The 25,293-nt window shown below is 44.6% G+C and overlaps 2 protein-coding genes across 2 annotated transcripts; both read right to left on the bottom strand.

The window, feature by feature from the left end:
- Positions 1-6,964: 6,964 nt before the first annotated feature.
- LOC136550327 (succinate--CoA ligase [ADP-forming] subunit alpha, mitochondrial-like) lies at positions 6,965-11,974 on the bottom strand. Its single transcript, XM_066541867.1, has 7 exons — positions 11,599-11,974; positions 10,379-10,588; positions 9,771-9,941; positions 9,563-9,686; positions 8,948-9,009; positions 8,004-8,085; positions 6,965-7,313 (listed from the first exon to the last, which is right to left on the bottom strand). Exons 1-7 carry the CDS (start codon positions 11,800-11,802, stop codon positions 7,174-7,176), a joined length of 993 nt encoding a protein of 330 aa, XP_066397964.1. The 5' UTR covers positions 11,803-11,974; the 3' UTR covers positions 6,965-7,173.
- Positions 11,975-16,819: 4,845 nt separating this feature from the next.
- Positions 16,820-18,287, bottom strand: LOC136550326 (chlorophyll a-b binding protein 7, chloroplastic-like). The gene is made up of 5 exons (XM_066541866.1): positions 18,055-18,287; positions 17,894-17,931; positions 17,472-17,775; positions 17,155-17,365; positions 16,820-17,053 (listed from the first exon to the last, which is right to left on the bottom strand). The coding sequence occupies exons 1-5, from the start codon at positions 18,255-18,257 to the stop codon at positions 17,036-17,038; spliced, it is 774 nt and encodes a 257-aa protein (XP_066397963.1). The 5' UTR covers positions 18,258-18,287; the 3' UTR covers positions 16,820-17,035.
- Between the last annotated feature and the right edge of the window lie 7,006 nt (positions 18,288-25,293).

Genomic DNA, 25,293 nt, shown 5'->3' with positions numbered 1-25,293 from the left:
CTTGTCGTCGTAGGGATCGACCCCGAAGATCTTGAAGCCTACGGGCCATTGTACGGCTCGCAGCCTTGCTATGAAGGGGCGGGGTCCCGTCGGCTCGATAGTAGGGAGTGGTCGGAGGCCGACGTGGTCGCCGTGTTGGTCGTCATACTCCTGTCGGCGTTGGAGTTTTGTCTGATGTCGCTGGGCATGACTGTTCTTGATGCGATTGCAGACATCGAGATTGGCGTTGATGCGGTCACGGGCGTCACCGTGCGGGGGTTGATTAACCTCCTGGTTGGCGTTATGAGCTGGTTAGCCATGCTGATTTCGTGGTCCTTGTGATCCAGGTTTGATAGCGACATTGCCCCTGGACCCCACTTGGACGATCTGGCCGCTATGGTAATGACTCCCCCCATCATGGCAAAAACTACGAGGGTTATGACTATGTGCGGTCACTGTCGAATAAGACCGAGCTGGGTTCCGGATGTCGTTGACTTGGACCAGAGCTGCTTTAAGCAGTGCTTGAATCTTGAGTACCTCCGGCGTTGGTGGGAGTCTAGCCAACTCGTAGGTAGCCACAGCCCGATTGGCGCTCGGTGTCTGCTCTACTTGCTGGTTGTCCACCATGAGGAATTCTTGTTGAAGATTATGGACGAGAGGCGGCGGGCCACCTCCAGCAGCTTGGACGGCGGTTTCTGCTTCTTCATTGCGACGTTGTTGGCGATCAACGTTCTTGGCTTCGCGCTCACGGTGCTGGACACTGGTTTCTCCATCGATAGCGATGCTATCGTGGCTAACCATGAAGAGCTCTCTCCGTAAGCCTGGAGGAAAAGGTGGGCAGGTGCTGGTAGAGCCTTCGGAGTATGGCTCGGGGCTTTCCTCTAGGATTGTTTGGAGCGTGTCATCCGAAAGGTCTGTTCGGATTTGCACCATGTTTACCATTGGCGCAGGCTGGTCGGCTTCAAGGAAGTCGATCTGATAGAGGTCGTCGACGCGGCTGCGCTCGGCGTGGTCGGCAAAAAGATGGTGCATGATGTCCAGACAGATTGGACCCGCACCCACTAGCCCAAAAGAATAGGGCTTCGGCATGCTCTTCGTCGGGGCAGGAGTGGTCGGAGTTGAACGGTACGCCCTTCCAGAGTTGCCGTGATCACCAGATCAGAATATGGTCGCCTTGAATGAAGTGGCCGAGTAGGTTGCTCGGTTGTAGCGGCTTGGTGATCTTGGAGTACGAGAAATTCGTCACTCGCTCTGGATTGATCTAAGACCGAACCCACGAGAAGCTGACATTCTACTAAGCGGTCTGTGACCCAATCGATGGATGCGATCAGATCATCATTGCTGATGGATCTCCTAACCTAGTGGCGGGGCGATGGGATCGGAGATGTCATTGCAAGTTTTAGTGCGATCGGTGCAGGGTGATCCTGCACCACTTCCACGATCTCCCCGTTGCCGTTGGGGCCAATGATCCAAGTCATGGATCCGACCATGAAGATCTAGCCCGGCTGGAGAAAGGCCACGGAGCTCAGGAAAGTGACCATCTGGTTGGCCATGGAATCAGCACGCACACCCCCTACCTAGCGCGCCACTATCGACGAAATCTAGTCGGCAGTCTACCGAGAGGTATACCCACGGTAGTAGATGATCAGTGGAGGTGCTCGTAATAGGAACTGGATGGTGACACAAGGCGCAGAGACAACGATTTAGACAGGTTCAGGCCGTCTGATCGACGTAATACTAAAAGGATCTAACAATGCCTAGAGGGGAGGGTGAATAGGCGTATCTAAAAATTTACTATAAATGCTAAGTTTGAATCTATCAGTCAATGTCGGAAGTCCCGGTGTTTGGGTCAAAACTCCCGACGTTGTCAGAAGTTTCGGCACAAACGTCAGTAGTTCCGACGCCTACGTGAACTACAAAAGCAGTGCCAAATTTAACTTTGCGGATAAATAATCTTACAACCTCACTTCCTAGTGGTTTGGTGAAGATGTTGAGTCACTCCCTTGACGCCGTAATGCCTCTAAACCATAGATCAAGTCCAAACCCTAAAATGGAAATTTGGGAGAGAAAGAGACAAACAAATACAAATAATCTCTAGCAATCACAACAACAACAACAAGCATGCGGGACACAAGGATTTATCCCAAGGTTCGACAACCCCACAAATGAGCTCCTACGTCCTCGTTGTTGAGGTGACCACCAAGGTTGAAGTCTCTTCCACCTCCTTGCCTCTCTCAAAGCGACCACAAAGGTCACTTGAGCTTTCCACTAAGAAATCGAAGGGTGATACAAACTTCTCAAGGCTCTTCCACAAGATGAAAGCTCTTAGGCAACGCCTAGCCGGCTAGGGGCAAAACCCCAAGAGTAATAGACGCAAAATCAACTGGCTTGGCGAAGAAATCAAGTGCTCAAACTTGCCAAAGTGATGCTCTCACTTAATCCACTCTCCTTTCACTCAAAACCCTAAGGGAATCGAAGATTAGAGCAAAGAGGGAAGGAGAGGGGTGCTTTAGTTACTTGGGAGTTGTTGAGCATGAAGTGGATCAGCTGTGAATGAGTCTGTAACAGTTAGAAATAAAGAGAGGGGTATTTATACTCCAAGTGAAAATCTAACCGTTCAGATCTACGTCGGAAGTTCCGACGCAGATCTCGGGACTTCCGACGTTAACAGAAAACACTGTTCACACAGGGTCAGAAGTCCACGCGTGCAAGTTAATGTCGGAACTCCCGGCAAACGTCGGGACTTCCGACGTGCGCAGTTAAACAACCAGCAAAGCTCCAGGTGTCGGGACTCCCGACGTACGTCGGGACTTCTGACGAGCACAGATAGTCAGAACCACTGATACCGGGACTCCCGGCTTGGGTCGGGACTTCCGACTATCGGAAGTTCCGACTTACGTTGGGACTTCTGACACCGATAGTCACAGAAAAATAATCTACGTGCTCGTGGAGTGCTAGAGTGTCTCTCTTTTGATTTAGTTATTATGCTTGCGCACTCTATCTTCCTCAGACCAACTAAATTTGCATCCCTCTTTATAGTGCGGCGGATCTGAAGGGTCGAGATGGCGACTAGAGGGGGGGGTGAATAGTCTTTTCTAAAACTTAATCGCGTCGGCTAACCGATACAAATGCGGAATTTAAACTAACGGTCTAGCCAAGACTACACCCCACTATATATGTTTACTAGCACCTTGCAAAGATAACAATTATGCAACAAAGGTGCCGGGCTAGCTAGAGCTCTCCTAAACAATTCTAGGAGCAAGGTCACACAAACCTATGCCACTAGTACTTTAAACAACAAGGGAGCTCCTACACATGCTAGTAAGCAAAAGCACAAAGCTAACTAAGCTCACTAGCAATGCTCAATAACAAGGCAACCAATGCCTAATTAGAGAGCGCAAATACTTAGTTACACAAACTAAGCAATGTGACTAACAAGGTTACTAAAACCAAATTAGCCACGCAAGGGAGCTACTTCTATGCTACACAAGCAAGAAGGTAATTAGCAAGCTACACAAGCTATCTAATTACAAGAGCAACTACACAAGCTTAATATGTATAAAAGTAATTGCAAGCTTGTGTAATGGGGATGCAAACCAACGGGAAGAACAAGGTTGACACGATGATTTTTCTCCCGAGGTTCACGTGTTTGCCAACACGCTAGTCCCCGTTGTGTCGACCGCTCACTTGGTGGTTCGGCGGCTAATTAGCATCACCCGCTAAGCCCGCACGTCGGGCGCCGCAAGAACCTACCCCTTGAGTGAGGGTAGCTCAATGACACACTTTACTAGAGTTGCTCTTCGCGGCTCCCGCGGGGCGAGCACAATGCCCCTCACAAGCACTTCTCCGGAGCGCCGCACAAGCTTCTTGCGGGCTTCCACGGAAACCACCACCAAGCCGTCTAGGAGGTGGCAACCTCCAAGAGTAACAAGCACCACCGGCTTGCAACTCGATCACCTAGTGCCACTCGATGCAACCTCACGATGCAATCACACTAGAATCGCTCACTCACACAATCGAATGATCACTATCAAGTATATGTGTGATGGAGGGCTCCCAAGCACTCACAAGCATGGACACTAAGTCCCCCAAGGTGCTCAGCCCCAGCCATGGCCGAGGGCCACTTCTATTTATAGCCCCAAGGGCTAAACTAGCCGTTACCCCTTCACTAGGCAACGGTCGGGACGACCGGACGCTCCGGTCGTGTTGACCGGACGCTGGACCTCAGCGTCCGGTCGCCCACAGACGACCACGTGTCCCGGTTCCAACGGTCACTTGACCTGACCGGACGCTCCAGCTTCAACTGACCGGACGCTGAACCCCAGCGTCCGGTCGTTTCCAGTAAGCTCCCGAGCATGACCGGACGCGTCCGGTCGAACGCGATCGGACGCAGCCAGCGTCCGGTCACACTCCAGCGACTGCTACACTCCACGTCAGCGCGACCGGACGCAGCCTGCCAGCGTCCGGTGCATTTAGATCCAGCGTCCGGTCAGTTGACCGACGCCAGCATCTTCTCCATTTTCTTCACCCTTGCTCAAGTGTGCTAACCACAAGAATTTGCATTCGGCGCAATAGAAAATAGACATTCCATTTTCCCGAAAGCGCCGAATCCCGCCTCACAAGCTCGGCGGGAGGGAGAGAGGGACCCAAACCCATCTCACCCCTACAAACACCACCGCCTTTGTAAATGTGCCAACACCATCAAGTGTACACCACCATGTGTAAGTGTGTTAGCATTTTCACAATCATTTCCCAAAGGATGTTAGCCACTCAACTTGCCACGCCACTCGATCCTAGCGACAATGCAAAGTTAGATCACTCGAGTGGCACTAGATGACCAATATGCAAACAAGTTTGCCCCTCTTGATAGTACGGCCATCTATCCTAAACCCGGTCATAAACTTCTCTACACACCTATGACCGGTGAAATGAAATGCCCTAGGTTATACCTTTGCCTTGCGCATTCCATTCCATCTCCTCCAATGTCGATGCAACACATGCACCAACACGATCAACAATGATATGATCCACTCCATATCATCACATGATCATATTGGTTCATCGATCTTGACTCTACTTGCTCTTCACCGTTGCCATCGTCCATCGGCGCCAAGTCTCGCTCAAGCTTCACCGCCACGCGATCCATCACTCCAAAGCCTTCGACTTGCCCTTCACGCTTGCAACCGGTCCATCAAGCCAAGTCTTGTCTTGATCTTCTCCACCTTGATCACACAACTCAATGTCATGTCTCATGTGCAATAAGCTCCTTCATCATCACATGTGTGAGCTTTGCAACATCTCCAAGCCATTTTCACCTTCATGGCATATGTTGCTCACACACATGTACCTGTGGACTAATCACCTGTGTATCTCACATAAACACAATTAGTCCACCTAAGTTGTCACTCAATTACCAAAACTAAACAAGGACCTTTCAGGATCCTAAACTCAAAAGCAAAAATAAAAACTTTGGAGAGCGCTTTGAGTTCGTCCACCTTTACAATTTCAAAAATTGAGGGATTTCATTTCATCTTTATCAACTCTTTGATTCTTTCACGGGGCTAATAGCTGCGACATATCTCATTAAGATCACATTAGTCCCTAATTTAGATGTCATCAATACACCAAAACCCACATAGGGGACAAATGCACTTTCAAATACCCTACGTCATGTGTCTTTATTGGATTGTATTGAATATGAGATGAATTCGAGGGGGTCTCTACCCACCTTATATAGTCTGGGGGTAGGGTTATAAGTCGGTCTAGGCCTAGATCTATTCAGTTATATAGTAAGTATTTACAAGGAATACGATATCTATCATATTCGAAAAGATCTTTCTTCATCGCCGAGATGTCTTCTGATTGCCTTGCGGTGCACGCCGACCAGAACTGGGCAACTGTAGGCCTTAGATCTTATGGGTTGGACCTCCCCTGACGGTGCGGTCCATATCCATTGCCGTGGGTACATGGGGTTATACCCCCTACAAATACTTGGGATGGCCCTTCAGGAAAAAAAAATTGCTTTGGAGAACAGGGTCTAGAGAAAGGCCATCATCCATGTTGTCACAGACTCACTGTTGTAGAATGGACGACTTATAGTGGTTAGGTACGATCCCTAAGTCTAAAAAATTTAGCGTGATAAAATTTTATGATATATTTAAATAAAAAAATTATGATGTCCCCTCTCACCTCACAAAATTTGTCATGAAGAAACAAAAAGGGGAAATATATGGGTTGGACCAACTCATCAAATAGTTAAAGGAGACTAAATCGAACCAAACGTTAGTGTAGAGATTTATCTGAACATAGTAAAAGCTTGAAGAGAGGTAATTTGGACCTTTTGAAAATATAAGTTGTTGCCAAACTTACCTTGTATTCAACGAGTATTCGGGAATGGTGATTAAAAAAGACTTACCTATAGGGGATAAGATAGTCCTGCTACGAAGACCTTGAGAAAACCCACAAAGTACTGCCCCAGCCAGGTCTTTTATCGGAGCACTATGGACTGCGACAGATAAAGTTTCTGCCAAATTCAAATACTCCCTTCTGAAACTTATATCAATGAATTTGCATTCAAAGTGGCTCCGAAAATATATTCATTCGTTAGCAAATGACAATAGATTAACGGTCTTAAATCTATTTTTACTTTGTTCGACTCTTTTCTTGATCAGAATATGCTTATCATTCTGAGGAGTTCAGAAATGAAGACATTGGTTCAGTGAGGATGATTAGCCAACACAAATCGTGGGAAACACATTAAACAGGACACAAGCAAAGCAAACTAACTGTTCGCTTGAATTTATCAGCCGGCTTATCAGCTAGAATCAACAGCATTTTTCTCTCACTACAAAACAGTTTTAGCCGGCTAATACCAGCCGAACAGGCCGTACAAGCAAACAGATAAAGAAACCTAGATTGAAATGTGTAAACAATAAAAATTTGAAATTAGGCATCCACATTGACTCCAAGCAACACAGCAAGTCGATGGCTCCGAAACGTCTTATTGAAATGAGCTCATTGGAAGGTGATCCAAGTGAAGGTCAGGCCATCTTCCAAACAGAAGGCACGTAAGAAAAGGAAGCCTCAGTAGTTTTGTTTGTGGCCAGGGAAACGGATCTACGAGGAATTGCTCGCAATTGCCCACGAGCATAAAAAAGCGGTTTCTCAATGTCTCTCTACTGTACCATTGTGTCTCTATTCTACCATTCCACGCTGCTTGAAGATTTCAAACATGGTAGAACCAATCTTCGCTGGTGACTCGACAACGGTAACACCGGCCTCTCTGAGTGCCTTGATTTTGTCCTGGGCAGTACCCTTCCCTCCTGCCACGATAGCTGCATGTTCACAACAGAAGGATCAAACTGGATTAGCAATGCAACACTAGTGCCAAACCTGATGAAAAACTGCATTAGTACACATTAGTATGTGTAATATGAAATACAATTAGTATGTGTAGCAAACTAAGGGCCTATTCAGCACACAAGATTCATGCAAGATTTTGAATTTGTAAAATAAATTAAATGGCTAAAACATGTATCATCCAAGATACTTTTAATATTCCCACAGCTCCAGCTCCAAAAATTTTTTGGAACTGAGCTGTGCCCGAAGTGCAGTCAAAATCAGAATGGCCAGATGAATGAATAACAGCACTACAGTTAGTTGATGACTACAGCTATTCAACAACGCAAACCAGGTTTGATGAATGTCATAGCAGTAAGCCAGTAACAAGGGATTTTCTCCATTTTGCAGACATGATTTCAACGCTAACACAAAAAAATATATACAGAATTGCCCTCACCTGCAAATGACTGAACAGATACCACATTCATCCTGATACGATACAGTCATACAGAATTGCCCAGACTCATAAAGAATAGAATGGTAAAAAGAACATTCCCAGTAACTTATCTCAACTAAATGCAAGGATCATATTTCAACTTAATACATAAAAGTACAGTTGAATGGAGCTAAAATATGTAGATTAAGAATTACAAAGGGCAAAGAATGAAGAGCTAGGTTGGTACCTCCAGCATGACCCATGCGACGACCTGGGGGTGCTGTAAGTCCAGCAATGAATGCAACGACAGGCTTTTGTGTTTTGCTTTCCTGAGGTATTTCAAAACAGATGAAATTAGTAGATAGGAAATGTAACTTTTTCTTTATTTTTTTTTTATAAAAATGTAACTTTAAGCTCCAACAACCAAAACACAAGACATGCATCCCTATAAATCAATAGCAGCACTTCTGAAGTGACTGGTGACAATTTACCCGAATCAATAAGGCATAAGCATTAGTAATTAGTTTTTAAACTTCTAACCTCACCAGTCATTCCATATCACATGAAAACCTTTTTGAGTTCATTGTAGCTACCTTGTCTATAGAAGACCGCAAGAATCTCTTAATGCAATGACACGCAGCTCCCTTCATGTTTGAAATATGGCAAAAGTAGATTGCCGACAAGTAGTTTTACTAAATCTGAATGCATATATCAGATGGATAAGATGGTCTAGAACATGCGCACCACAATGCAGCTTACTTAGGAACTGTATGCACTAGATTAAGCTAGAGTTGTGGTATAAATCAGGGCCAAGGAATCTAGCTTAATTCTGTCTGTTTCCTACAAGCATAATCCCCCTTTCTACTAAAACTGTAACTTGAGGCAAGAACATATGCAATTGTTTACGTGTTGTAAGCCAGTTCATCATTCGAAAAATGATCCAAATATGCATCATCATATTTTGTGAAAGGCAAAAAGGGCCTTCAAGGTATGTATCTTCGAAACATAGTGCCAACTGCCAACACTCAAATACTCCAGAGGAGACAACAGTTCAGAAATATTTTGTGAAATAAAAGCCAACAACATCACAGATATGAGTACTTTTTATTAGCAGTCTAGTAGTCTGGTATGCAATATTGCATGTAATACAGAAAAAAGGCTATCCAAACTAAAGCCCTAACACACTCTTACCTGGATGAATGTTGCAGCATCCTCCTCAGCCGTACCTCCAATTTCACCAATGAGAACAATACCTGAAAGACATAGAACAGTATTCAACACTGAGAACAATACAAAATGGGACGGAGCTGTGTTGACTGAAAAAAGCATATGGATGTAGCATTTGAAATGAAAAAAATGCAGTTTTGAAGTATTCAAGTACCAAAAATGCCAAAAACAAGGGATAAGTGCCACAGAGAAGAGTACAGAGAATCCAGGAAGAAATATTTCATAACAGAATTAAAAAAGGAAGGCTTTTGCTTAAAATATGAGGCCTTAATCTCAAAGTGTTGGAGTATAAGTGAATTGCCCACCTCTCCCCATCAGCTTAAGCTTTTGGGTTGATCTGGTCAATGCATGCAACTAAATATGGTATCAAAGCAAGAGGTCTCGAGTTCGAATCCTGGTTAGCGGCTTAGCGCAATTAAATAAAATAATTGTTGCTCGCTTCTATTCCACGTCTGAGGCCAGAGGGAGCCTCCACGTGAGGGGGGGTGTTGGAATATAAGTGAATTGCCCACCTCTCCCCATTAGCTTAAGCTTTTGGGTTGAACTGGTCGGTGCATGCAACTCAATACAAAGGTGTACCTTCTGTCTGAGGGTCATCAACAAACTTTTCAAGGCAATCAACAAAATTTGTGCCATTGAACGGGTCACCACCAATGCCTACACAAGTTGACTGCCCCAAGCCTACAGCTGTTGTTTGAAACACCTGTCAACAAAAATCAAACGTGCATTAACCAAATAATTACCTGATTTGGTTCGCACATACAAAAAATAATAATAGCAGGCATACCGCTTCATATGTCAAGGTACCAGAACGAGATACGATCCCAATACGCCCAGGCTTGTGGATGTAACCTGGCATGATTCCAATTTTACACTCACCAGGCTTAATGATACCAGGGCAATTTGGCCCAATCAATCGAGTTTTAGACTGCCTGTTTAGTGCAGCCTTCACTTTCACCTAAATTTGCAAATGAAGCATTATGGTGTCACCTCATGGAATTCCATCAACAAAGCAAAATATAACTAACTGATTTATGACATGAGTCAATAGCAATATGCAGAAAAAAAAAATACCACAAAAGGAATGTCTGCAAGCAAACCGCTCAATGGACCATGGTAGTAAAATCTGTGTCTATTAGGATCACCTACATCTATTTGCCAAAATTTGAGCCCCATCCTGCACAAAAGAGGATAATAGCCTACTGCATGTCCATCTGTGTAAGATAAACTAAGATAAGCATTGACCACACATTCACACTACTTTCTAGTCCTTTTGCCAAAAATAGAAGACTTGTAATTTATATGTGCAGTGATTTCCAAACCAAAGATGATATGGCATTGAGCAGATTCCTAGGTTCAGATGACTAACAAAGAACAGAAATGGTTAAAAATTACCATGTCATGCTGCGGAATTCCTTCGGTAATGCATACGACAAGGTCGAGCTCAGCATCCATTGCCTCCATTATAGCGGCAGCAGCAAATGGTGGTGGAACATATATAACAGATGCATTGGCTTTTGTTTCAACCTTAGCTTCTGCTACAGAGTTAAACACTGGGAGCCCTAAATGTTCAGTTCCACCTTTCTTAGGAGTCACTCCACCAACCTGTTACAACAAAAAAGAACCTTAATATAAAAAAAGAGAGAGAGACAGACTACAGGCAAAACATAAAAATAACAATATTAGTTATCAGATTTAAAAGATATATCTGTTTACTGAAATACTGTTGAAACATGCAAATCATAGATCAAATATTTTGTGCAGCATGAACCGCTTTCAGTTATATTCATAATAATATTAGTATAATACCACATGGCAGAAAAAGGTAGCATCTGGGTCAATTCCATTGTCAGAAACAGTGTGCAACATTATTTACATGAATCTGTGGTCAACAACATAAATGTAAAACATGCCAGGTCCATGGAACAATCATGCTAAAAACCAGACTCCAACATGCTTAGTGCCTCACTTCCTTCTTCCTGCATTACAATTTGGTTGTCTGAGGACTGCAGCCCATTTACATAAAACAGATTGGAAACAAAAATTGCCTCTGTCCCACTTAGTGAAGAATAATTACATCATAAGTCATACATGATTCTTTTTTTGTTAGGTTGTACTTAGAAGAGCTTAAAAGGTTTCAAAGCATTCATGATGGGTATGATTCTCATAATCTCAAGCTGGTTCAAATCAGGTTTCCTGTGAAGATCCTTTTTCTCAAACCATAATACACTTATGCTTCCTGAGAAATGCATATGCTTCCTGTCTACCAGACAAATGCTGGCTAAAATCAACTCAACAAATGATAACGAACCCTAGTTTTTTTTGCCACTTGAACTACGATTTCAGACCTCGTACCACATAAGCAGCAGTTATAGTCAAACATTTTGCCTCCAACATCTTCCGTTAAGGGTCGCTCTCAATCGGAATGTAAGGTAGCCAAACGAAAGAGTAAGACCCGAGGAAATGGAGATCGGCGACTGCGCACCAACGAGATCGCGCAGCACGAACACCGCCAAACCCTAGAATCGCGCGGCACAGAACGGAGCACACGGATCGGGCCATTGAGGGGCACATCAAAGGGAGACAGACGAGGGGTGGCCGCGGCGGGGTCGTACCATGTTAGTGCCGTACTCGATGGCCTGCTCGGTGTGGAAGGTGCCGTTCTTCCCCGTGATGCCCTGGCAGATCACGCGGGTGCTCTTGTCGACGAAGACCGCCGGCGAGGGCGCCGCGGCCGCCGCAGCGAAGCCCCTCGCGTGGAGGAGGCGGGAGGCGGCGGACCCCAGCAGTTGCGACGCGCGGCGGGAGGAGGCGGCCATGGCGGACGCGGTGCTGGCGGCGGCGCGTGCTCTTCGCCTCTTCCCCCTTTTTTTTCTTCTTTCTTCCCCCGAGTCGATTCGATTTCTTGCGGGTTTTTGGGATGGTGCCCCTCGCCTTCCTTTGTCTTCGGTCTACTCTTCCTGGGTCTCGCGATCCATTCTTGCAGGGAAAGTTGAGCGTGAAAGTTCGCTTGGCCCCTGTTATGTCGTTATTTTCAAACGTAGGCTAATCTTGAATCAACTTTTTAATCGTTTCCTGAACCAATAAACATGGCAACTGCACATAATGCTTGCGGATGATAAAGTGTTAATTTTGCAGATAGAGGGGAAAAAGGATAGCAGAAGTTGAATTCGGAAATTAGTGTGAAATAACCTCATGAAAGCAATCCATACTTTCCATTCTACTATTTTAATTAACTTTGTGTAGATCGGGGAAATACTCAATTGCTTTCTTTCAATTGGCACGCTGAAAAGACAAAATGTCTGATATTTTGATAAATTTGGTATCGGTAAAATTAAGGTTGTGTTTGGATGAGTGACTAGGAAGAGTAGGATGGTCATATCCCTATTTTAGGAAAGGATGGTTCGATTTTGATTTTTGGTTCGAGGGACATGATCATCACTGTTTTTGTGTTTGGTAGAAGAGAGATCGAGAAGTATGAAATGGATGTTATTTTTTACACCATTAGCAAGCAATTAGTTGTGGTCCCACATTTCATCCATGAGCCCAAATGCCATCCTCTTCGTGTCAGTCTTATCTTCTTCCATGATCTCCCTAGTCAAGAATCAAAGGCGCCGCAGGAGAAGTTCAACATGTTCTGCAGCACTACTTCGACAGTATTTTTCAACGAATGAATAACGTTTTTCTCTCACAACAAATCAGCATAAGCCAAATTTCAGCAAAACGAACAGGGCCGTTAGCTCATCGCTGAAGATCAAGCCTATTCCGGCCACTTCTAGCTCCCTGCTACCACCCCAATCACGTAGCCTGGCTTGACTTGCGCCCTGTTCGGCTGGTGCATTCAATAGTGATTTTTAGATGGTTTTGGATGATTGAATAGTATTCTGTGAGAGAGAATAAACTTAAACAAGCTGAGAGTGTACCAGCCGAACGCGGTGTTGGATCCGATCGTTGTCCACGCAGGCTCCCCTGCTTTGCGCCATGGGCGCTGCCCATGTCCATGCCCACACCTGGCTCTGCGCATCGCACCTAAATAAGTTTTTCTTGATAATTTCTCATGTGAGTCGCTCAACTTCTTGAATATACTTGTTCAAATAAGTTTATAGAACAGCTCGTTAAATTACCCCCTTCACTTCAATTATAAGTTGCTCTGACTTTTTTGGTATATAGATTTTGCTATATATCTAAACATAATCAAAATGACTTATAATTTGAAGTCCATGGAGTAACAAGGTTTGAGTGAAACTTTTTTCACCATATAAACTGTTATACTAACTTTATACAATGCCATATAACCTGGAGTAGTTACTATAAGAACACACAGTGTGCTGACTGCTGAGTTGAGTTCGGTGCTCCAATTGTCTTGTACTCTTACCACGAAGATGTCAAACTTTTAATTTTGTTCCACGTATAAGCATTGGCCGCGGGTTTAATTTTGTTCCACGTATAAGCATTGGGTCACCGTGTTTCCCCCGTCGCGGAGCCTGTTCGCACTTCGCAGCCTAGTCCGAGCCAGCTCCCGTGCGTCGTCGTCGCCGCGGCCGCGCAACCAGCTTGCCGTGCGCCCAGTCGCTCCCGCCATCCACCGGAATTTTTTTTAATTTTAACACTTTTTTTTAAATTAATTCTAAATCTAACACCAACTGTTTTTTATTTTTAAATCTAACACTTTTGGTCGCGCCTATTGCCATGGCGCGGCCAAATGCCTGTGCCGCGTCATGCATGGTGACACGACGAGAGGATTGACGTGGCGACGATCGGGGCGCTGACCGATGACGTGGCAGGGTCTGCCGCGCCACCGATCTTGGCGCGATAGTGACGCGCCATAGCTGATGGCGCGGCAAGGACGGGATTAATTCGCCGGGCGGACGCCGCGGCGGCAGAGCACTGCTGCCTGCCAACGTGCTGCATGTGCTGCCACCACGTGATCACAGAAACCTGGGGGGCCCACGTCGTCCTCAGGGCTCATCCTCATCCTCTGCGGCTCGCCCTTCCTGTGGCTGTGGCCTGCCCTACCAAGGACTAGGACTGCTTGGAGCTCAGAGATCCGAATAACATCGCATAAAAAGTTTTACATAGGACATAAATACATTTTAATAGTTTTAAGATCCGAATAACACCGTATAAAAAGTTTAGTGACCGCTCTTGCATTTTACAAAATTACACAATTGTTTCTCAAGAGGTAGCAAGAGGACATTGATTAATTCCATATTACCTTTAGAATGTCTAGCTCAAAAAAATGATAGATCTAATATAGTTATTTGGTGGTTGGTATTATAAATCTTAATAAAAAATTAATTTATGCATTATGTACAGCGCAAAACGTCAAGAGTAGGTGAGCAAGCTGTACAGTGTAAATTAATTTATGCATTCTCTTTGCAACAGTGCAGAGCGACGGTGCCAGGGACACTGCCCGGCGTATTATGTCACTGCTCACACTTTGCATGCATGGCTGTTGAGTCAAAGGCTGCCGCTGCTGGTGTGTTGTGCGCCGAGTGTGCTCTCGTGAGCGGCTGTGAAAGTGGCAGGCTGCTGATGGTTGTAGCTCTCTATAGCTAGTACGACATGGACTGGACATGCACAGTCCAAGCAAGCAAAGCAAGCATGCATGCTCTAGCGGAGTAGCTCACCTCTAGTAGCGAAGAGAAGCATAACTGAGCATGTACGACGTGCCAACTGACAAGCCGGTGATGGCAGCAACAGTGGTCACAATGTGACGGAACCGAGAGAGCCCATAGCCCTGTCCCCTGTAGCCAGTAGGGATCTTCTCGGAAACATCCCATTGCTATTGCTAGTGTAGAGCACCACCTATTTTTTTCCAGAGCCTCATTAGGATTAATGTACCAGTACCAGATTATGACCAAACATAAAAGTACTATAATTACAGTTGTGCAGGGCATGAGCATGGCACAGTGTTTCGCTGCTTTCCTGCAGCCCCAAGGAGATATGGCACCAATGCAAAGCAGTGTGTGATACGCACGGATACCGAGACAAAGTGGCAGACAAAGCTTTTGAATTAAAGCATGGGCGTTGCTGCTGCTGGACACTCACAGCACTGCTACATGCTAGCTTGATCTGCGGCAGGGCGATGGGACGTGACATTGATTAATTCCAGATTACCTTTAGAATGTCTAGCTAAAAAAATGATAGATCTAATATAGTTATTTGGTAGTTGGTATTATAAATCTTAATAAAATTTTGTGTGGTTTTGTAAAATGCAAGAGCGGTCACGAAACTTTTTATGCGTTGTTATTTGGATCTTTAAACTCTTAAAATGTATTTATGTCCTATGTAAAACTTTTTATGCGGTGTTATTCGGCTCTCTGAACTCCAAGCAGTCCTAGTCTTGGTAGGGCAGGACACAGCCACAGGAAGGGCGAGCCGCAGAGGATGAGGATGAGCCCTAAGGACGACGTGGGACCCCATGTTTCCGTGATCACGTGGTGGCAGCACACGCAGCACGTTGGCCGGCAGCAGTGCTATGCCGCCGTGGCGTTCGCCCGGCGAATTAATCCCATCCTTGCCACGCCGTCAGCTGTGGCGCGTCACTGCCGCGCCGAGATCGGTGGTATGGCAGATCCTGCCACGTCACCGGTCAGCGCCCCAGTCGTCGTCACGTCAGCCCTCATGGCGCGGCACAGGCATTTGGTCGCGCCATGAAAATAGGCGCGGCCAAAAGTATTAGATTTAAAAATAAAAAACAATCCGTGTTAGATTTAGAATTAGTTTAAAAAAATGTTAAAATTAAAAAAAATCCCATCCACCCGCCCTCATGCCGTCACCGAGCGCTCGTCCGTGCACGCCGTTGTCGTGGCAACGTGACTGGCTCGTCGCACTCCGCTCACGCACTATTTGCCGTGCGATCGCTCCGCTCGACCGCGCTCGCCGTCGCCGCGTGCCGCGTGCCGCGTGCCGCGCCACCGCTCCCGCCGTCGCAGCAGCCGCCGGACCTGCTTGTCACCTTGCTGGCCGTGCCCCTCGCTTGCGCACACCGTCGTGGCGTCGTCGCAGGCCGCTTGCAGCGCACCTCTGTGGGCACGTGCAGCGCGCCATGCACCCGCCCACGCATGTCGTGGTCATGGATTGGGAGAAGATGGAAGAGAAGAAACAAGATAGGAGAGAGATTCTCATGCATTGGCTGTTCTTTTATGATCTAAAAATTCAATGTGTTTTGTGGTGTAGTTTCGAGATGTAGTTTCTTGTTGATGCGGATGTTTTGAAAACTGGTAGATGGTTTTTGGGTTGGGATTACCGAGTAAGGCCTGTTTGACTCGTAGCCACAGCGCGCCACGCCCGAAAGGCAGACGTCATACCCCTGTTTGGTTACTGCTGCGTCTTAGGCGTGCCGAAAGCGTGGCGCCACTCGCTGTGTAATTCTAGACTAACTCTTGTCAAATGGTGGTGCTCGTTTTGTTCGCTGCATTTACGGCGCAACCAAACTCACGGTACGATGATATGTAGTGGGAGCAGGACGACGCCACGTTATATTCATCATGTTCGTTTGGACTTGTTTTTTATTTGTTTTCAGTCAACGAATAGTATTTTCTCCTCACATAAAATCAGCCAACAGTACTTTCAGTCATGACTTATAAGCCAAACACGACCAAGCAAACAGGGAGATTACCCTGGTGCACACAGGCACCACAGTATAGGCAAATTTCATTAGTAATTTGACTAATATTTACCATATATCGCAAGAAATATTTAGGTATTGCTTTGGTGGTGCACAACCTTGATTTTATTGCTAGCTTCGTCTTTGGGCGGGAGCCAAACATGCCCTAAAGCATCATCAAAACGATTATAAGCGTTGTTCAAATCATCATCTCAAGCCGTTGATTCAGTGAAGAGGACATATTATCTAACGAGTATCGCATTTTTACATTGGTTACAACATAGTACAAGTACACCATGCATCGCACCACGAACATTCCATCATCATTGACAGTCTACTCGCTCCGCAGTCCGCCCCCACAAAAAAATGAAGTTTCATATCGGCCATCAACCTAACAATGCATGTGTGGTAGCACTCCTCGAATTGCTAAGTTCAACTCCTCATTTGGGGGTGAAGGCCTTGGTCAAGAACATAACAAGAATCCCAAATCAGTAACCGAATCGATCGCACAAAAGTTGTGACGACACATATGCAATGTGGATTAATTGATTCAGCTGACCTGGAAGATGGTGGCGTGGCCGGGGTCGGCGAGGTGGGCGAAGAGGTTGTCGATGGGGCCGGTGCCGGTGTACTCCGCCTGGAACCAGGCTCCCATGACGGCGAGCATAGCGAGGCGTCCGTTCTTGATCTCCTTCGTGCGCAGCTCCTTGATCTTCTCCGGCGAGCCGCTGCCCCAGCCGAGCGGGTCAAACCACAGGCCACCAGGGTACCTTATATAGCACGCAGATGAATAATTGTTAGCCTTTGGTATACCAAAAACTACTATATGAGTCTTTGTCTTCTGGATTGGATTCATGCAAAAGGAGAGAGATGTACCCGACGTCGGTGCCGGTGAGCTTGTTGCTGGGGAAGATGGGGTCGGTGTTGACGCTTCCGGGCTTGATGATGTCAGCCCAGCGGCGGCCCTCGGCCCAGCCGATGAGGATGAGCTCGATGATGAAGAGGGTGGTGGTGTCGGTGAAGTACTGCTGCTCGCCGGCGGTGTACCAGAAGGGCGTGTTGAGGATGCCGATCTTGGTCAAGAACTCCGGGATGAAGATGCCCGCCGCGCCGAGCATCGCCCACCGGCAGTGCACCAGCTCCGCCTGCACGTTCCACCGCAGGCTCTCCGGGTCAGATCCTGCACAGATCAATCGCCAGCACATCCATGGACAGTTAGTTATCAACCGCTCAACGATTGTATATGTGCACAGTGCACAGTGCACAGGAGAAGAGATCGATCGGTGATCATAACTCACCGAGGCCCCAGGGATCAAAGCCGAAGTCGCCGGGAAGGCTGCATGCATCATCGAGACAACAAGAGCACACTGTGTCAGAGTCACACTCGCAAGGAGAACCACCTGGCTAGCTTTAACGAATGAATGGAAGACGACTCCAAGGATCAGGATCAGCAGCCGACCTGCCGTCGAGCCACGGCGGAGGGGTGCTGCCGGGGAACCAGATCGGCCTGTCGGGGTCCGCCGCGACGCGCACGGCGAACGACGGCCGGGCCGCCTCGGTGGCCTTCTTGCCGCCGAGGAAGGAGGACGACGCCCGCTGCCCATTCCTGGGGAGCGCCGCGACGACGGTGGTGGAGGACGAGGAGGCGGAGACGAGTGCCATTTCGCGCGCAAGCTGTGTGGCGTTGGAGAGCGTTGGGGCTGTGGTGGGCAGTTTAAGGGATCTCGCGGCGCGCACGCGCCGGAGCGGGGCCGGCTTATCCGCGAGGGGATAGCGGGCGCGGGCGCCTCGTGCCACGCGGCGCGGGAGAATCTGCTCGTTTGGCTCTGGCACGCCGGATCGCGCTGACGTGGATCGCGCTCGGCTGCGAGCTGATAAAAAACAGGAGCGGGCACGGCATTGGGCGCTGCCATGTAGGCACGCTTCTGCTCATATCTGCTTTCGGCAAAGCATACTGTGACACTCACGTGTCGCGTGTCGTGTGCCACGCGGATTTCTTCGGCTTTAAAAGGAAGAGTAAGACTTGTTTAAAGTAGAGTGTGCTTGGTGTAAATCAAAGACTCAATAGATTCACAAATAAGAGTGGAAATCGTTGTTATTCATTGATCTATCGTTGTACGTATACATATATGTGAAAGGACGATCTCTGAAGGTGTGTCTTCTAAGAGTGGTTGATCACTAATAAAGTTATTCGTAACACTCCTCTTGATCACATCGTCATCCATCGCTTAGGTCAATGTATTGGATAATTCCCCTCAAAACCCTATGAAAAAATAATAAGAAATATACGTGGATATGCCATTAAAAACTCCTTAAAACACAATGAGAAAAATAAGGAGAAATTGATACGATATATGTTGATTATTATCTCATTGTAAATTCACATAGGAAACAAACCTTGGAAGGAAAAACTCATAAGCAAGTTTAGAGAACAATAAATATGATTTGAGGATCATAACTATAATTTATGTCTTTGATATCTTCTAAAAAACAATGTAGGAAAATAAAATGTATGACATATTTATGTCTTAGATGCCCCATATAAAAACCCCAACGAGGAAAAATAAGAGGTATTCCCTCATTAATTTGGAACAGAGGAAATATGACATATAAATTTGTATTTGTATTGCCTCATTAGAAACCTTATATGAGAAACATGTTTAAGGAAAAACTCATAGTGAAAAAAGTACAATACGATGTTTTAAATAGGTTATAGTTTCAAGATGAGTCTCACCTTGAACCTTGCAATTTTCGAAGTCATTGCATACCAATCTCAGTAACGCATCGCGAAATGTGGAAATTGGTAGAAACCTTATGAATAAATCTTATGAAGTTATCACTTAATTTAGTTTGCAAGGTGTTTATCTCCCCACTTTCATGAGAATAAATATTTTAGAAGGTAATATAGTGATATTGCTCTTGTGTAACCTATTTGGATCCAGGCAATACCAGCCACATTATCTTTATAGATAATGGCTAGTCATTCGATGGAATCAAAAGTCACCATTCAATGAAGTCATACATGTTCATGTAATACTTTAGAACGGAGAGGGAAAGTGGCCACTAGAGTCAAGTATGATGACTCCCACGAGAACTTCACCATTATAACATCAATATATGGCCTGGCATTGTGGGGACTAAATAGCCATTATCTCAATACCCAGCTATGGTCATATCTTAATTTGTATAACAATAGATTCAAGATCCTTTGTGTCATATAGATATCTATGGATATTCTCTTTGACTCCCATCTTTCGATGTAATAGAAGTTGCACTATTTCAAACTATAGCAAGGTATATATGCAAATGCAATATGAGGCTTGTTGTGATATATATGTAAGATACATGAATGCTTAATTTGATGCACTAATGTTGTCATCCTAGGATCTGAATGGAGATTGATCCATGTTTAGGGATTGAATGATCATCAATGTTGATATTACGATTGTTCAATATTATTGGATATTGATAGACGATATCGTTCAATATTATTGGATATTGATAGACGATATCGTTCAATATTATTGGATATTGATAGACGATATCGTTTGAATATTGGAAGGCTGATGTAAGTGCTTAAGTTATAGATTTAAGCATAGTTTGATTTCATCTCAAATTATATCTTATATGATGATACCTCATATGAGATGTATAAAATCCAATTAGAATGTCATTACGATAACAAAGGTGAAATCATCAACAAGTGGGGCCCTCACCTCGTCAGAAGAGAGGTATAATGCCCTGTTCGCTTGGCTTATAAGCCATACTTTTTCAGCCAACAATCAGTATTTTTCTCTCACACCAAATTAACCAACAGTACTTTCAGCTATGACTTATCACCGAGCGAAATGGGCAGTAGCCGCCGCCGCTATTGGAACTCGCGTCGGTGTGCCCGTTCGGCAACAACCGAGCGAAAAACCGTGGGGTGATGACGTCGGTATTGAGAGGACAGGACGTTGCATGCGTAGAGGCGCGGTCTTGACGCAAGGCAAGAATGTCTCGCCGACCATGGGCATCGCCACCGCTATGAGTTGCTCGCCTGCTTTGGAGCCTATGCCATCGATGACCACATGGGTATTGACTATTACGGTCGAAGAGTACACAGTAGTGGTCGTGGATGAAGGACAATGAAGTCGAATCCTTTAACTGTAATAAGCAAGATTTGAACAACACCAGTATTGGCTTACTGTATGATTTTTGCTGATTGTAGAAACGATAACACCTTCATGTCTGATGCAAGGTCGACGGCGAACGGATTCGATGGAGATTGACGGTGCTTGTCGTTCATCCTCCGATCTTCTCTAAAATGGCCTCTGCTAATGTAGAGAGTGATCGTTCTTGATTGGCACGGCGGTCGGCAACCGCACTTCTTTCTCCAGTTCTTCTCTCGAACTATTGATACAGAGCGAAAGTTCTCGGCAAAGTCAGCGGGAGAAGAGCAAGCGTGTTTGATAACGTGTTTGAAGAGTGTGCTTGATGTAAATCAAAGACTCAAGAGACAAATAAGAGTGGAAATCTTTGTTATTCATTGATCCATGGTTGTACATGTATTTACATGTGAAAGCACAACTTCTAAAGAGGTGTCTTCTAAAAGAGCAGTTGATCACTAAAAAAAATCATAACAAGCCTAATGTGACGGACTGAAAAATTTGTGACAACAGCAAACTGGATGTAGCTTCCTAATAAAAACATAGGCAAATGGTGAAACCTTTTTAAAATAATACATCATGGCCAAAAAAAAACTGCCGGCGATGCCCGACTGCCTGAAGCCCAGCGGCTAACAAGAAGCACAAGATAGAAGGCATCCGACCTCATCAAAAACAAAAAAGACAGAAGGCATCCGATGGCAAAAAAAAGGTTTCATTTTACTTCCACAATCTTAGTTAAAGTCAAATTTGCTTCCCATATTCAAAAACAATTTTTTTTGGATTATCAAACGGACATCCTAGCCCCCGGACGTCCGACGCGAGCGATGCGTCCGGACGCGGCTCCCCTTCCCAAACCGCCCCCTCCCGCAGAATCGGATCCCAATCTTAATCAGGTCACGGGATCGGAATAGAATGGGATGTGTCCGGCGCGCGAGTTGAAGACGGATTTATCGATTCTGAAAACTGTTTTTTGGACGACGAGATGTCACACGTTAGATTCAGTGACTAATATTTACCTTATTAGCCGCAAAGGGAGATAAAAAATAGACTTTATATAAAAACTATATAAATTATCTTTTCAAAAACTTATTCATTTTTTCAATAAAAATTATGCAATTAAAAATTTTAAATAATTTAATCCTAGAAAATATAAATAAACTTTTTAAGTTGGAAAAAATATATGAAACCAGTTTAGTTTTTTTTTTCTAAAATCATGCTATACCATGTACTGACTAGTTTGAACTATTTGAATCTTAAATAGTCTCCTTTTGTTGTTTACCTTTTGTTATATTTTCTATGTTGTTGGCACAAATTACGTAAGAGCTCAAATGACTTTGACGGCAACACAACTAGAATGTATTTACAAGTGAGAGTCTTAGGGTACAAAACAAATTATCTTAAAAGTTAAAGGGTGGCCAGCATGTGGACATGTGTTCGTAGTTTTTTTTCCCGAGAAATACATGTGGTCTCATCGTGGGGAGAGAAAACGCACTCTATGAGCATAAAATAAAATAAAATAAAATAAGGAGGTAAAAGGAGTTTTCCTAGGTGTTCAAAGTCCATACCGGGCGGCGAGTTGGGCTCCTCATTAGGCCCGAGAGTTAAAAGCACAAACCGAGCAGGCGAGTTGGGTTTTATGGCTAGGTCTGGCTTAATTGGATTCCGAATCGAATACAGCAGGAATAGCGGTAGCCCTGTTGCGTTTGCGTTGCGTGTGGCAATAAAACCGGGGCTCCGCTCCCGCCAGCCGTTCCTTCACCCCACATTATAAAACTAATTTTTCTATCTTTCAACTTTTTAAAACCGGTCAAATAATTCTTTAGGCGATTTTGGACGATGATTTTGCTATAATTACTGTGGTTTTGTCTTTTTCTTTTTTATTTCTTTTCGCTGAATCTTTGAAAAATCATAGTCAATCACAGAAAAATCATAAAACGGAAAATTTAATTTTGTTGGACTCCACATGAGTAGGTCTACACAATGAATATATAATATAGTATTATTTAGTATAAAGTCTTTGCTGTAGCTTTAGATCTATGCTTTTCTATTATTAATTAGAATAATTCATAGCTGCAGCTTATATGGTAAAATTATGATGAAATTTTTATGATAGGCTAATTATGCTTGAATTATAGTAAAAATTTTATACTTATTGGATCATATATAATTTATTGGATCATATATAACTTAGTTACTCATTGCATCATGTATAACTTAGTCTATAACTATGTATAACTTAGTCTATAACAAAAAAATTTCACTACAGTTCAAGCATACAATAATTAGCCCACTATAAAAATTTCACCACAATTGGATCATAGAAGCTGCAGTCATAAATTATTCCAATTAATTACAGAAAAGCATAGATGTAAAGCTACAGCAAAAACTTTATACTAAAGCATACCGTATTATATGTTCACTATGTGGATCTACTCATGTAAAGTCCAATAAAATTGGATTTTTCATTTTATGATTTTTCTGTGATTTACTGTGATTTTTTAAAGATTCAGCTAAAAAAATAAAAAAAATTAAAAAAGATAAAACCACCGTCACTGTAGCAACCACCGTCTAAAATCGTCAGAGGGCTATTTGATCGGTTTTAGAAAATTCAGAGAGTAAAAAATTTAGTTTTATAATTTGTAGATAAAATAGTCCACCTAAATAATTGAGGGGTCACATGCAATTTTTCCTTCCTTTCTTCTACCGTCGTGTCCACGCGAGTCAATAGCCGCCGGCGCCACAGCCCTCGCCAATCGCCACCTGTCCATCCAGATCTAGAGCTCCATCGATCGCACCTGCTGCGATGGCGCTGGTGACCGTGACCTCAAGAGGAAAGAAGCGAGCGTGTCGGAGAGGAAAGAGGCGAACGTGTTGGAGACGGAGAGCGGTGACGACAACCTCAAGAAGATCCAGGCGATGCCTCTGTTGGCGACTAAGCCGGCCACGGCCGGGGCCGGGAAGAAGAGGAAGAAGCTTGTCAAGACAAGACTACCGCAGGAGCTCGTCGACGAAATCATGACGAGGCCCGTGACGCCCTTCCCGGTGATCCCTGATGAGTTGGTGGCCGAGTTCTCTGAGGAGTGCCGAGCAGCCTTTGCAATGCAGAAAGCTGACATTGAGGAGCTGATGGCCGTCGACGCCGACATCATCAGGCAGTACAAAGACAACGGCTGCGCGGAGGTGGAAGAGGAGGTCACCGACAATGAGGAGGGGAAGGTGGAGGATTAGGGAAGAGGAGGAGGTTACCAAAAACGCAGAGGAGAACCCTAGATTATGATCATCTGCTCAATTTCAGATGCAATTCAGCTGTTCAGTTCTGTTTGGATATATTCCTTGAAATTTGACCTGGCTGTATGGAATATTATGCAATTTCTGTGTTGTTGTGACTCTGTTTGTCTGGATGCAGTGCCAGGGAGCAGCAAATATGTTGCTCGCTGAATCTTTGATGTTTATATAGTAAGATGCTGAGATCAACAAGCCACATTGTTTTTGTTCCCATTATTGTGCGTGGGATAATCTTTTATTGTTCCCATTTCTGGTTCAGAATGACGTGGAGCTCCAATCTATTCAACTTTTTTAACGTGATGAAATGGGCTTATTCTCTTGTTCATCAAGTGTTGTTTGATGATAGTCCGGATGCTTCTTTTTGTTAGACAGAGATCATCTTGATGTCCACAATCACTGCTACAAAGGCAGCTCAGTAGTGTACATGGTCAGAAAGTTGATGATGGTAGATCTGGAAGTGGAATCAGAGTAGTTGGCAAATAGCAGGTTATGAGTTTTGATTTATGAATATTGAATAGTCTGCCGATATACTTATATAAATTCTTTTGTATTACTGATAGATTGATGCTACTGCAAGACCATATGCTCAAATTTGAGTAATGGAGACCTGGTATCGTCCAAAGTCTTATATATTCTAAACTGAAAGAGTAAAAGCTGATAAATGTTTGAACTTTAGAAAAATCCATATGGATGGGAGTAAAAACTTGTAAATTCATGCCCCTACAGTATTAAATGTACGACATTTTTATTTTGTACTGATGGCCTCATGATACGCCGCCTCATGCCCTCATATAACCCTGTATAGAATTGGGTGCTTACTTCAAACCAAACGTCTCCTTAGACCTTGTTTGACTGCACTCTAATCCAGTGGCGGAGCCACCGTCCGCGGGACCCCGGGCGGTAGTCCGGGCTTGACTACGGCCAAGTGTAAAGGGATTTGTTGTTTGTATGAAAGAGGAACACTGTTTTCTATAAATATTTCTGCATAGTGACAATAATAGCCTGGGCTCCTAAAAGTTTCTGGCACTACTGCTGCTCTAATCTACTACAATCCACATTGATCAAGAGGATTGAAGCCTAGCCAAACAAGACCTTAGAAGATGAAGAAAAACTGTCTGCTCAATTTTCAGTTCCATAAAAATACAGTAGCAAATGTTTATAGAGCATAAACATGTCCTCCAGTCCCCCAGGTCCCAACCCCAACAATACCCCATTCAAATCTTTAAACCGAGAGTGATCATAAACGAAGAAGAGATGTATGGTGG

This window comes from Miscanthus floridulus, chromosome 4, assembly GCF_019320115.1.
Source record: "Miscanthus floridulus cultivar M001 chromosome 4, ASM1932011v1, whole genome shotgun sequence".
In the NCBI taxonomy this organism is placed as follows: domain Eukaryota; kingdom Viridiplantae; phylum Streptophyta; class Magnoliopsida; order Poales; family Poaceae; genus Miscanthus; species Miscanthus floridulus.
Note: the sequence above shows the minus strand (reverse complement) of the source record. Positions and strands in the feature narration are given on the sequence as shown.

What these genes read in the sequence shown, in the direction of transcription:
- LOC136550326 (XM_066541866.1), bottom strand. Translation starts at nt 18,257, where the DNA reads ATGGCACTCGTCTCCGCCTCCTCGTCCTCCACCACCGTCGTCGCGGCG. An exon ending in CCGCCGTGGCTCGACGGCAG is followed by an intron (nt 17,932 to 18,054) that starts GTCGGCTGCTGA and finishes TGATGCATGCAG; the next exon opens with CCTTCCCGGCGACTTCGGCT. An exon ending in CTCACCGGCACCGACGTCGG is followed by an intron (nt 17,366 to 17,471) that starts GTACATCTCTCT and finishes GTGCTATATAAG; the next exon opens with GTACCCTGGTGGCCTGTGGT.
- LOC136550327 (XM_066541867.1), bottom strand. Translation starts at nt 11,802, where the DNA reads ATGGCCGCCTCCTCCCGCCGCGCGTCGCAACTGCTGGGGTCCGCCGCC. An exon ending in TCGAGTACGGCACTAACATG is followed by an intron (nt 10,589 to 11,598) that starts GTACGACCCCGC and finishes TTGTTGTAACAG; the next exon opens with GTTGGTGGAGTGACTCCTAA. An exon ending in GTACCTTGACATATGAAGCG is followed by an intron (nt 9,687 to 9,770) that starts GTATGCCTGCTA and finishes TTTTGTTGACAG; the next exon opens with GTGTTTCAAACAACAGCTGT.